At 47.8% G+C, this 13944-nt stretch overlaps 1 protein-coding gene across 1 annotated transcript; it reads left to right on the top strand.

Annotated features, from left to right (window-relative positions):
* The first annotated feature begins 10624 nt into the window (after positions 1-10624).
* On the top strand, positions 10625-12192 carry LOC123149965 (AT-hook motif nuclear-localized protein 25). Its single transcript, XM_044569757.1, has one exon. The coding sequence runs from the start codon at positions 10801-10803 to the stop codon at positions 11770-11772; it is 972 nt and encodes a 323-aa protein (XP_044425692.1). The 5' UTR covers positions 10625-10800; the 3' UTR covers positions 11773-12192.
* Positions 12193-13944: the final 1752 nt, after the last annotated feature.

Genomic DNA, 13944 nt, shown 5'->3' with positions numbered 1-13944 from the left:
CGGGGTAGAGTTCCGTCAGCACGACGGCGTGGTGACGATCTTGATGTACTACCGTCGCAGGGCTTCGCCTAAGCACCGCTACAATATTATCGAGGATTATGGTGGAAGGGGGCACCGCACACGGCTAAGAATATGATCACGTGGATCAACTTGTGTGTCTAGGGGTGCCCCTGCCCCCGTATATAAAAGAGCAAGGGGAGGAGGCCGGTCGGCCCCTATTGGCGCGCCAGGAGGAGTCCTCCTCCTAGTAGGAGTAGGACTCCTACTAGGAGGGGGAAGGAAGTGGGGAGGGAGAAGGAAAGGGGGGCGCCGCCCCCCCTCTCCTAGTCCAATTCGGACCAGGGGGAGGAGGCGCGCGGCCCACCCTGGCTGCCCCTCTCTCTCTCCACTAAGGCCCATATGGCCCATTACTTCTCCGGTAGGGTTCCGGTAACCCTCCAGCTCTCCGGTTTTCTCCGAAATCACCCGGAACACTTCCGGTGTCCGAATATAGCCGTCTAATATATCAATCTTTATGTCTCGACCATTTCGAGACTCCTCGTTATGTCCGTGATCACATCCGGGACTCCGAACTAACTTCGGTACATCAAAACTCATAAACTCATAATATAACTGTCATCGAAACCTTAAGCGTGCGGACCCTACGGGTTCAAGAAAAATGTAGACATGACCGAGACACGTCGTCGGTCAATAACCAATAGCGAAACCTGGATGCTCATATTGGCTCCTACATATTCTACGAAGATCTTTATCGGTCAGACCGCATAACAACATACGTTGTTCCCTTTGTCATCGGTATTTTACTTGCCCGAGATTCGATCGTCGGTATCTCAATACCTAGTTCAATCTCGTTACCGGCAAGTCTCTTTACTCGTTTCGTAATACATCATCTCGCAACTAACTCATTAGTTGAAATGCTTGCAAGGCTTATGTGATGTGCATTACCGAGAGGGCCCAGAGATACCTCTCCGACAATCGGAGTGACAAATCCTAATCTCGAAATACGCCAACCCAACATGTACCTTTGGAGACACCTGTAGAGCTCCTTTATAATCACCCAGTTACGTTGTGACGTTTGGTAGCACACAAAGTGTTCCTCCGGCAAACGGGAGTTGCATAATCTCATAGTCATAGGAACATGTATAAGTCATGAAGAAAGCAATAGCAACATACTAAACGATCGGGTGCTAAGCTAATGGAATGGGTCATGTCAATCACATCATTCTCCTAATAATGTGATCCCGTTAATCAAATGACAACACATGTCTATGGTTAGGAAACATAACCATCTTTGATTAATGAGCTAGTCAAGTAGAGGCATACTAGTGACGTTTGGTTTGTCTATGTATTCACACAAGTATTATGTTTCCGGATAATACAATTCTAGCATGAATAATAAACATTTATCATGATATAAGGAAATAAAATAATAACATTATTATTGCCTCTAGGGCATATTTCCTTCAGTCTCCCACTTGCACTAGAGTCAATAATCTAGATTACACAGTAATGATTCTAACACCCATGGAGCTTTGGTGCTGATCATGTTTTGCTCGTGGAAGAGGCTTAGTCAACGGGTCTGCTACATTCAGATCCGTATGTATCTTGCAAATCTCTATGTCTCCCACCTGGACTAGATCCCGGATGGAATTGAAGCGTCTCTTGATGTGCTTGGTTCTCTTGTGAAATCTGGATTCCTTTGCCAAGGCAATTGCACCAGTATTGTCACAAAAGATTTTCATTGGACCCGATGCACTAGGTATGACTCCTAGATCGGATATGAACTCCTTCATCCAGACTCCTTCGTTTGCTGCTTCCGAAGCAGCTATGTACTCCGCTTCACATGTAGATCCCGCCACAACGCTTTGTTTAGAACTGCACCAACTGACAGCTCCACCGTTTAATGTAAACACGTATCCGGTTTGCGATTTAGAATCGTCCGGATCAGTGTCAAAGCTTGCATCAACGTAACCATTTACGATGAGCTCTTTGTCACCTCCATATATGAGAAACATATCCTTAGTCCTTTTCAGGTATTTCAGGATGTTCTTGACCGCTGTCCAGTGATCCACTCCTGGATTACTTTGGTACCTGCCTGCTAGACTTATAGCAAGACACACATCAGGTCTGGTACACAGCATTGCATACATGATAGAGCCTATGGCTGAAGCATAGGGAACATCTTTCATTTTCTCTCTATCTTCTGCATTGGTCGGGCATTGAGTCTTACTCAATTTCACACCTTGTAACACAGGCAAGAATCCTTTCTTTGCTTGATCCATTTTGAACTTTTTCAAAACTTTGTCAAGGTATGTGCTTTGTGAAAGTCCAATTAAGCGTCTTGATCTGTCTCTATAGATCTTAATGCCCAATATGTAAGCAGCTTCACCGAGGTCTTTCATTGAAAAACTCTTATTCAAGTATCCCTTTATGCTATCCAGAAATTCTATATCATTTCCGATTAGTAATATGTCATCTACATATAATATCAGAAATGCTACAGAGCTCCCACTCACTTTCTTGTAAATACAGGCTTCTCCAAAAGTCTGTACAAAACCAAATGCTTTGATCACACTATCAAAGCGTTTATTCCAACTCCGAGAGGCTTGCACCAGTCCATAAATGGATCGCTGGAGCTTGCACACTTTGTTAGCTCCCTTTGGATCGACAAAACCTTCCGGTTGCATCATATACAACTCTTCTTGCAGAAATCCATTCAGGAATGCAGTTTTGACATCCATCTGCCAAATTTCATAATCATAAAATGCGGCAATTGCTAACATGATTCGGACAGACTTAAGCATCGCTACGGGTGAGAAGGTCTCATCGTAGTCAATCCCTTGAACTTGTCGAAAACCTTTTGCGACAAGTCGAGCTTTGTAGACAGTAACATTACCGTCAGCGTCAGTCTTCTTCTTAAAGATCCATTTATTCTCAATTGCTTGCCGATCATTGGGCAAGTCAACCAAAGTCCATACTTTGTTCTCATACATGGATCCCATCTCAGATTTCATGGCTTCAAGCCATTTTGCGGAATCTGGGCTCACCATCGCTTCTCCATAGTTCGTAGGTTCATCATGATCTAGTAGCATGACTTCCAGAACAGGATTACCGTACCACTCTGGTGCGGATCTTACTCTGGTTGATCTACGAGGTTCAGTAGTATCTTGTTCTGAAGCTTCATGATCATCATCATTAGCTTCCTCACTAATTGGTGTAGGTGTCACAGAAACTGGTTTCTGTGATGTACTACTTTCCAATAATGGAGCAGGTACAGTTACCTCATCAAGTTCTACTTTCCTCCCACTCACTTCTTTCGAGAGAAACTCCTTCTCTAGAAAGTTTCCGAATTTAGCAACAAAAGTTTTGCCTTCGGATCTGTGATAGAAGGTGTATCCAATAGTTTCCTTTGGATATCCTATGAAGACACATTTCTCCGATTTGGGTTCGAGCTTATCAGGTTGAAGCTTTTTCACATAAGCATCGCAACCCCAAACTTTCAGAAACGACAACTTTGGTTTCTTGCCAAACCATAGTTCATAAGGCGTCGTCTCAACGGATTTTGATGGTGCCCTATTTAACGTGAATGCGGCCGTCTCTAGAGCATAACCCCAAAACGATAGCGGTAAATCAGTAAGAGACATCATAGATCGCACCATATCTAGTAAAGTACGATTACGACGTTCGGACACACCATTACGCTGTGGTGTTCCGGGTGGCGTGAGTTGCGAAACTATTCCGCATTGTTTCAAATGTACACCAAACTCGTAACTCAAATATTCTCCTCCACGATCAGATCGCAGGAATTTTATTTTCTTGTTACGATGATTTTCAACTTCACTCTGAAATTCTTTGAACTTTTCAAATGTTTCAGACTTATGTTTCATTAAGTAGATATACCCATATCTGCTTAAGTCATCTGTGAAGGTGAGAAAATAACGATATCCGCCACGAGCCTCAACATTCATCGGACCACATACATCTGTATGTATGATTTCCAACAAATCTGTTGCTCTCTCCATAGTACCGGAGAACGGTGTTTTTGTCATCTTACCCATAAGGCACGGTTCGCAAGTACCAAGTGATTCATAATCAAGTGGTTCCAAAAGCCCATCAGTATGGAGTTTCTTCATGCGCTTTACACCGATATGACCCAAACGGCAGTGCCACAAATAAGTTGCACTATCATTATCAACTCTGCATCTTTTGGTTTCAACATTATGAATATGTGTGTCACTACTATCGAGATTTAATAAGAATAGACCACTCTTTAAGGGTGCATGACCATAAAATATATTACTCATATAAATAGAACAACCATTATTCTCTGATTTAAATGAATAACCGTCTCGCATCAAACAAGATCCAGATATAATGTTCATGCTTAACGCTGGCACCAAATAACAATTATTTAGGTCTAATACTAATCCCGAAGGTAGATGTAGAGATAGCGTGCCGACCGCGATCACATCGACTTTGGAACCATTTCCCACGCGCATCGTCACCTCGTCCTTAGCCAATCTTCGCTTAATCTGTAGTCCCTGTTTCGAGTTGCAAATGTTAGCAATAGAACCAGTATCAAATACCCAGGTGCTACTGCGAGCATTAGTAAGGTACCTATCAATAACATGTATATCACATATACCTTTGTTCACCTTTCCATCCTTCTTATCCGCCAAATACTTGGGGCAGTTCCGCTTCCAGTGACTAGTCTGCTTGAAGTAGAAGCACTCAGTTTCAGGCTTAGGTCCAGGTTTGGGTTTCTTCTCTTGAGTAGCAATTTGCTTGCTGTTCTTTTTGAAGTTCCCCTTCTTCTTCCCTTTTCCCTTTTTCTTGAAACTAGTGGTCTTATTGACCATCAACACTTGATGCTCCTTCTTGATTTCTACCTCCGCAGCTTTCAGCATTGCGAAGAGCTTGGGAATAGTCTTATTCATCCCTTGCATATTATAGTTCATTACGAAGCTCTTGTAGCTTGGTGGCAGTGATTGGAGAATTCTGTCAATGACGCAATCATTTGGAAGATTAACTCCCAATTGAATCAAGTGATTATTATACCCAGACATTTTGAGTATATGCTCACTGACAGAACTGTTCTCCTCCATCTTGCAGCTATAGAACTTATTGGAGACTTCATATCTCTCAATCCGGGCATTTGCTTGAAATATTAACTTCAACTCCTGGAACATCTCATATGCTCCATGACGTTCAAAACGTCGTTGAAGTCCCGATTCTAAGTCGTAAAGCATGGCACACTGAACTATCGAGTAGTCATCAGCTTTGCTCTGCGAGACGTTCATAACATCTGGTGTTGCTCCAGCAGCAGGCCTGGCACCCAGCGGTGCTTCCAGGACGTAATTCTTCTGTGCAACAATGAGGATAATCCTCAAGTTACGGACCGAGTCCGTGTAATTGCTACCATCATCTTTCAACTTTGCTTTCTCAAGGAACGCATTAAAATTCAACGGAACAACAGCACGGGCCATCTATCTACAATCAAACATAAACAAGCAAGATACTATCAGGTACTAAGTTCATGATAAATTTAGGTTCAATTAATCATATTACGTGATCCAAATCAACTAAACCATGTCCGATCATCACGTGAGATGGAGTAGTTTCATTGGTGAACATCGCTATGTTGATCATATCTACTATATGATTCACGCTCGACCTTTCGGTCTCCATGTTCCGAGGCCATATCTGTATATGCTTGGCTCGTCAAGTATAACCAGAGTATTTTGCGTGTGCAACTGTTTTGCACCCGTTGTATTTGAACGTAGAGCCTATCACACCCGATCATCACGTGGTGTCTCAGCACGAAGAACTTTCGCAACGGTGCATACTCAAGGAAAACACTTCTTGATAATTAGTGAGAGATCATCTTAAAATGCTACCGTCAATCAAAGCAAGATAAGATGCATAAAAGATAAACATCACATGCAATCAATATAAGTGATATGATATGGTCATCATCATCTTGTACTTGTGATCTCCATCTTCGAAGCACCATTGTGATCACCATCATCACCGGCGCAACACCTTGATCACCATCGTAGCCTCGTTGTCGTCTCGCCAATCTTATGCTTCCACGACTATCGCTACCGCTTAGTGATAAAGTAAAGCATTACATCGCAATTGCATTGCATACAATAAAGCGACAACCATATGCCTCCTGCCAGTTGCCGATAACTTGGTTACAAAACATGATCATCTCATACAATAAAATTTAGCATCATGTCTTGACCATATCACATCACAACATGCCCTACAAAAACAAGTTAGAGGTCCTCTACTTTGTTGTTGCAAGTTTTACGTGGCTGCTACGGGCTTAAGCAAGAACCAATCTTACCTACGCATCAAAACCACAACGATAGTTTGTCAAGTTGGTGTTGTTTTAACCTTCGCAAGGATCGGGCGTAGCCACACTCGGTTCAACTAAAGTTGGAGAAACTGTCACCCGCTAGCCACCTTTGTGCAAAGCACGTCGGGAGAACCGGTCTCGCGTAAGCGTACGCGTAATGTCGGTCCGGGCCGCTTCATCCAACAATACCGCCGAACCAAAGTATGACATGCTGGTAAGCAGTATCACTTATATCGCCCACAACTCACTTGTGTTCTACTCGTGCATATAACATCAACACATAAAACCTAGGCTCGGATGCCACTGTTGGGGAACGTAGTAATTTCAAAATTTTCCTACGCACATGCAAGATCATGGTGATGCATAGCAATGAGAGGGGAGAGTGTGATCTACGTACCCTTGTAGACCGACAGCGGAAGCGTTAGCACAACGCGGTTGATGTAGTCGTACGTCTTCACGGCCCGACCGATCAAGCACCGAAACTACGGCACCTCCGAGTTTTAGCACACGTTCAGCTCGATGACGATCCCCGGACTCCGATCCAGCAAAGTGTCGGGGTAGAGTTCCGTCAGCACGACGGCGTGGTGACGATCTTGATGTACTACCGTCGCAGGGCTTCGCCTAAGAACCGTTACAATATTATCGAGGATTATGGTGGAAGGGGGCACCGCACACGGCTAAGAATATGATCACGTGGATCAACTTGTGTGTCTAGGGGTGCCCCCTGCCCCCGTATATAAAGGAGCAAGGGGAGGAGGTCGGCCGGCCCCTATTGGCGCGCCAGGAGGAGTCCTCCTCCTAGTAGGAGTAGGACTCCTACTAGGAGGGGGAAGGAAGTGGGGAGGGAGAAGGAAAGGGGGGCGCCGCCCCCCTCTCCTAGTCCAATTTGGACCAGGGGGGAGGAGGCGCGCGGCCCACCCTGGCTGCCCCTCTCTCTCTCTCCACTAAGGCCCATATGGCCCATTACTTCTCCCGGTAGGGTTCCGGTAACCCTCCGGCTCTCTGGTTTTCTCCGAAATCACCCGGAACACTTCTGGTGTCCGAATATAGCCGTCTAATATATCAATCTTTATGTCTCGACCATTTCGAGACTCCTCGTTATGTCCGTGATCACATCCGGGACTCCGAACTAACTTCGGTACATCAAAACTCATAAACTCATAATATAACTGTCATCGAAACCTTAAGCGCGCGGACCCTACGGGTTCGAGAACAATGTAGACATGACCGAGACACGTCTTCGGTCAATAACCAATAGCGAAACCTGGATGCTCATATTGGCTCCTACATATTCTACGAAGATCTTTATCGGTCAGACCGCATAACAACATACGTTGTTCCCTTTTTCATCGGTATTTTACTTGCCCGAGATTCGATCGTCTGTATCTCAATACCGAGTTCAATCTCGTTACCGGCAAGTCTCTTTACTCGTTTCGTAATACATCATCCCGCAACTAACTCATTAGTTGAAATGCTTGCAAGGCTTATGTGATGTGCATTACCGAGAGGGCCCAGAGATACCTCTCTGACAATCGGAGTGACAAATCCTAATCTCAAAATACACCAACCCAACATGTACCTTTGGAGACACCTGTAGAGCTCCTTTATAATCACCCAGTTGCCTTGTGACGTTTGGTAGCACACAAAGTGTTCCTCCGGCAAACGGGAGTTGCATAATCTCCTAGTCATAGGAACATGTATAAGTCATGAAGAAAGCAATAGCAACATACTAAACGATCGGGTGCTAAGCTAATGGAATGGGTCATGTCAATCACATCATTCTCCTAATAATGTGATCCCGTTAATCAAATGACAACACATGTCTATGGTTAGGAAACATAACCATCTTTGATTAATGAGCTAGTCAAGTAGAGGCATACTAGTGACGTTTGGTTTGTCTATGTATTCACACAAGTATTATGTTTCCGGATAATACAATTCTAGCATGAATAATAAACATTTATCATGATATAAGGAAATAAAATAATAACATTATTATTGCCTCTAGGGCATATTTCCTTCACAAATACCATCGTCCTATATATCAATCTTTACCTCTCGACCATTTCGAGACTCCTCATCATGTTCGTGATCTCATCTGGTACTTCGAACAACATTCGGTCACCAAATCACATAACTCATATAATACTATATCGTCATCAAATGTTAAGCGTGCGGACCCTACGGGTTTGAGAACTATGTAGACATAACCGAGACACCTCTCCGGTCAATAACCAATACCTGAACCTGGATGCCGATATTGGCTCCTAAATATTCTACGATGATCTTTATCGGTCGAACCGTTATGACAACATACGTAATTCCCTTTGTCCATCGATATGTTACTTGCCCGAGATTCGACCGTCGGTATCTTCATATCTAGTTCAATCTCGTTACCTGCAAGTTTATTTACTCGTTCCGTAATACATCACCTCGTGACTAACTCCTTAGTCGTTTTCTTGCAGGCTTATGATGTGTATTACCGAGAGGGCCCAAAGATACCTCTCCGATACTCGGAGTGACAAATCCTAATCTCGATCTATGCCAACTCAACAAACACCTTCGGAGATACCTGTAGAGCATCTTTATAATCACCCAGTTACGTTGTGACGTTTGATAGCACACAAGGCATTCCTCTGGTATCCGGGAGTTGCATAATCTCATAGTCAAAGGAATATGTATTTGACATGAAAAAAGCAATATCAATAAAACTGAACGATCATTATGCTAAGCTAACGGATGGGTCTTGTCCATCACATCATTCTCCTAATGATGTGATCCCGTTATCAAATGACAATTCATGTCCATGGTTAGGAAACCTTAACCATCTTTGATCAACGAGCTAGTCAAGTAGAGGCTCACTAGGGACACAGTGTTTGTTTATGTATTCACACATGTATCTAGGTTTCCGATCAATACAATTCTAGTATGAATAATAAACCTTTATCATGAACAAGGAAATATAAAATAACAACTTTATTATTGCCTTTAGGGCATATTTCCTTCAGTCCAAACCCCTGATACCCATGTTCATATCAACCCCAGTCAAAACGAATCCCCACATACCACTTTTTTTCTTTGAGAATCTTCTCCACATACCACTTAGATCTGTCAATGAAATTTAAAGTTTACATTTTCAAATAGCGACAAATACATCTGATATTGATTTGCCTCTATCTTGAAAAACAATCAACAACTCAAAAATTAATTATGATTTGTAATTTTCCTTAGGAAGGAATGACAGCGGCCCTTGATAGCGTTGAATAAACCAATGCCGGCCCAAAAGCTCGATGTTAGAGCTGGGATTAAGCCTCACTTTCTAGTTGTAGCCGACCTAAGAGCCTAAAAAAACCTAGCCGGCATGATTTAGGAGGGTTTTACATAAAAATAGGCAATTAGGTACGTAAAAGAGATTGAAAATAGCCATGGCCGAAACTTTAACCTAATTCTCTTCGTCGGGCACGACGGTAGCATGACGGGGGGAGGAGATTGAGGGAAGGGTGGGGTGACAAGGCCGATGCGGGAGCGCCACTGGCCACGGGTGGTAGTGATCCAGCCGATGGTACATTCAATAGTTGGGGAAGAAGAAGAAGGCGAGAGCTGGAGGTTGAAGAAGCAATCTCGACAAGTCCACTGCCCAAATAGAATTTTTAGTCGACTTACCCCTAGCCAATCCCTTAACAATCTACAGGCTGCACTTTCAAGGGCTCATCCTCAACCAAATATGTTTACTGTTCATGATTTTCCATCTTTTTGGGGGCGAATCAGGGGCTTTCTGGTACTTTTGTCAATAATCAAGTTCGTGTACAAGTGACTATGTTAATACTCTAGTTTAATTGCAGTGTCTTTGTTGAAGGCTTGAGGAGATTTTGTATTCCAAAAATTATTTCCAAGAAGATGCATGCAGGAGATTTTATTGTAATTTCTAATTTGAGAAATTATTTTGTACACGCTCTATTCACTAATGTAAGACATTTGACAAACCATCTTACATTAGTGAACAGAGCTAGTAGTTTTTTCTTTTTTGGATCTTCGATCCAAAGCATTTTACCTTAATGGTTTTTTCTAGAATCACCTTAATGGTTTTCATGCTTGAATAAAGTTACATGAATTAATCCTGATTTTTTTATTAATTTGTATTACCAAAATAGCCATTTCCATGGCTACGGGCTGGGCTTGGCATTTTGTTGTCGGCCTTTGCAAGGCCTGGCCTGAAACCCGGCCCTGCCCGCCCGGGCAATGCCCTGGTCTAGCGCTGAATATGTCCTCATCGGTGCCACTGTCTCGGCTCCAAACTCCACCGCCTACGGCCACGGTACACTATCGCTTTTGCTTGTGCGGCGTCGCGCCGCGCTGGCCAGAAATACCAGGCGGAGGCTCAAGAGATCAAGAAGCTGGCGGCGAGCAACGGGTGGGAGCGCGCCGATGGGAGCGCCATGGCCGGGATGGACCCTGGCGCCGGCGAGCCCCGGGGCGCGTCGCACTACCTCGACCTCCTCCTCGCGCAGCAGCAGCAGTCGACGCCGTTCTCCCCCTTCGCGCATGTCAAGGCGGAGCATCACTCCATGGCGTCGCCGGTCAGGAGCCCCGCCTCCGGCGCCGGGGCCGGGCAACACGGGGGCGGCGCCGACCAGCAGCAGCCCTCCTCATCGGCCATGGTGCTGGCGGACGGCGGCGGGGGGCCCGCGCGGCCGATGCGGCGCCCGCGGGGGAGGCCGCCGGGGTCCAAGAACAAGCCCAAGCCGCCCATCATCGTGATGCGGGACAGCCCCAACGCGTTCCACTCCCACATCCTCGAGGTCGCCGACGGCGCCGACATCGTCGAGTGCCTCGCCGAGTACGCGCGCCGCCGCCGGCGCGGCGTCTGCGTGCTCAGCGGCGCCGGGGTCGTCACCAACGTCGCGCTTCGTCAGCCCGGCGCGCCGTCGTCGTCGTCGCCTGGCGGCCTCGTTGCCACCCTGCAGGGGCAGTTCGAGATCCTGTCGCTGACGGGCACGGTGCTGCCGCCGCCGGCACCCCCGGCTGCCAGCAGCCTCGCCGTGTACCTCGCCGGCTGGCAGGGGCAGGTCGTCGGCGGCAGCGTGGTCGGCCAGCTCGTCGCCGCGGGGCCCGTGTTCCTCATGGCCGCGTCGTTCGCCAATGCCGTCTACGAGCGCCTACCGCTGGAGGGGGAGGCAGAGGAGGCCGGCACGGCCACCGCAGCCACAGAGGCGCAGGGAGCAGCCGCAGCAGCGCAGTCCCCCGGCGCCTTACCGCAGCAGCCCGCGGCGTCGCAGTCGTCGGAGGTGACCGGAGGCGAGGCCGGTGGGCTTGGCATGCCGTTGTGCAATCTTGAAGGGAATGTTGGGAGCTACCACTTGCCCGGACCCGGAGACAACTTGGGGAGCTGGAGCGGCGTCAGGCCATGATTGCTTCGACCATCTTCAAGCAAGGTCGTTCTTTAGCAATGGCGTCGCATCAGAATTACTAGGAGATCCGAAGAAACTGCAATCGATCACCGTGGGAAAGCATTTTGTCTACGGTACGTGTTGCAGGCTTTGCACTTGAGGCGATTTGTGGAGTATGCAATGCGTGTAAAATTATGGGTGAACACATTTTGTGGACTATAGTTTTTTAGACTTTTAGTGCTCATGTCGGAAAAATCTCAGCGTCGCAAGAATTTATTTTGGATAGTTCAACAAGAATCCGGAAGAATGAAAAGGTTACGTCGATGTCCCGTTCTTTCTTCCGGGTTCATCCTGTAATATTTTTCATCTCGAATCCGTGGCCTTTTTACAGCAACTTTTCTATGCAATGATGCTTCTTACTCTTACTTTAATTCTCAGTTCGACCTTCTACTAGTACTACCCCTCCCACAACAATTTAACAAAAATGAAAGCATGGTGATCACGCAACGCAAGGTGTCTTCCGGTCTTTGTTTTCCAATGCATGTGTCACTTGATCAGGACAACTCCACCGTGCAACCCATTCTGTCCGGCCCCGTCCGTTTGGGTAAAACGAACAAACGAGGCAGCCCAACGCGTGACGGCCCAGATCCATCTGATCCGTTTTGTGTCCGGGCCGACCCATTTTGAGCGCATCTTTGTGTCGGGTTTGGATCGCCACGGATACCGAACGGACGCGCCACTCGTCCGCGTGGCGGGGCGGCCACCTACCTACCATCCGCCAACATCAATGCGCACGGGTGGCCGGTCTCACCTGTTATCGGCCCAGTGGAAGGTTGCCATCCTTCTTAAATGAGGAACCCGTGGACCGGTCCTCGTCCACACTGCTTCACTCCATCCCGCGGCCTCCTCGAAACCCGACAACGCTAAACCCTAGCCTTTCTTTGTCCTCGAGCTCGCCGGCCGGCCACCTCGAAGCCATGGGCTTCTGGAACCGCAAGGGGAAGCACGACCGCGAGGCCGGCTCCTCGTCGGGGCGCCGCGCCGGCTCCGTGAAGGAGGCCGCATCACCAGCACGCCGGCCCCCCGCGCCGCCCGCTTTCTCCATCGCCCCCATGTCCGCCGGCGAGCGCGACCGGCACTACATTCGCGCGTCGGTGTGCCGCCGTTATTGGAAGACGAGGACGCCGCTTCCCTGGAGCGACGTCCACCTCCCCAACAACTGGCACCTGTCCGTCGATCATGTGCTGATCCCGGCGAGAGGTCGTGCGCGCCATGAAGAGATCGAGCGCCGCCGCCGCCTCCTTCCCGATGACCTGTACTATGACGACAGGTACACCCCGCCGTCGCCGTCGCCTTCGCCATCTCCACCACCACCTCCTCGCATGACAGAGGAAGAGGAGGCCCGTCTCATGGCGCGTGTGATGGAGGACTCTATGTACACGCACGATGAGCGGCAATGGGAGGGCCTGAAGGAGATGATGGCCCGCTCCGCCGCCGGCGAGGTAGCCATCCCCGAGCTGGAGATGGTAGCCGCGGAGGAGGCAATGGAGGAGGAGCCGGTGGCCGCGCTCCACCCGGGTCTGGTGGGCCAGGGGTGGGTCTGGTCCTGCACTGCACCGGAGATGGCCGCCGCCGTGGGCGTCAACTGGTGCACCACTCCGCCGCGGTCATCGGAGCGGGAGGCGTCGCCACGGGAGGAGGTCGTGTAGGCACCTCCCGCCGTCCAGCCCGCCCCCGTCTACCACGCACCGTCGGCCCACCTCTGGACGCCGTCGGCCTACGTGGACCTCGTCAGCGACGACGACGACGCCGGCGGCCACTGAAGACGGCGACGACATCGACGGGCACGGGCAGGAGGGCGCTAGCTGCGGCCGTTTATTATTTTCCTTTTTATATTTAATCATGTCAAGTTAAACGTGAAACTGGGCCGTTTTGTGGCCATGAACCTTAACTTAAGTTTTAAGTTTTTTAAACTGCGTTTATTTACTTTTTAAAGACATTTTATTTAAGTTTTTATGTTTCTTTAAACACGTCCAATACGGACAAGATTTAGGATGCGGCCGCGCGCTGGGCGCATCCGCGACTCATCGGACAGACGCGGACATGAGCGAATCCATTGCCGCCCTAAATGAACAAAATCCGGGCAAACCGAACGTCCGTTTGTGGGTTGGCCTCATGACATGGGCAATTGCC

Source organism: Triticum aestivum, chromosome 7A, assembly GCF_018294505.1.
Source record: "Triticum aestivum cultivar Chinese Spring chromosome 7A, IWGSC CS RefSeq v2.1, whole genome shotgun sequence".
In the NCBI taxonomy this organism is placed as follows: Eukaryota; Viridiplantae; Streptophyta; class Magnoliopsida; order Poales; family Poaceae; genus Triticum; species Triticum aestivum.
This window is presented reverse-complemented; position numbering and strand designations above follow the sequence as displayed.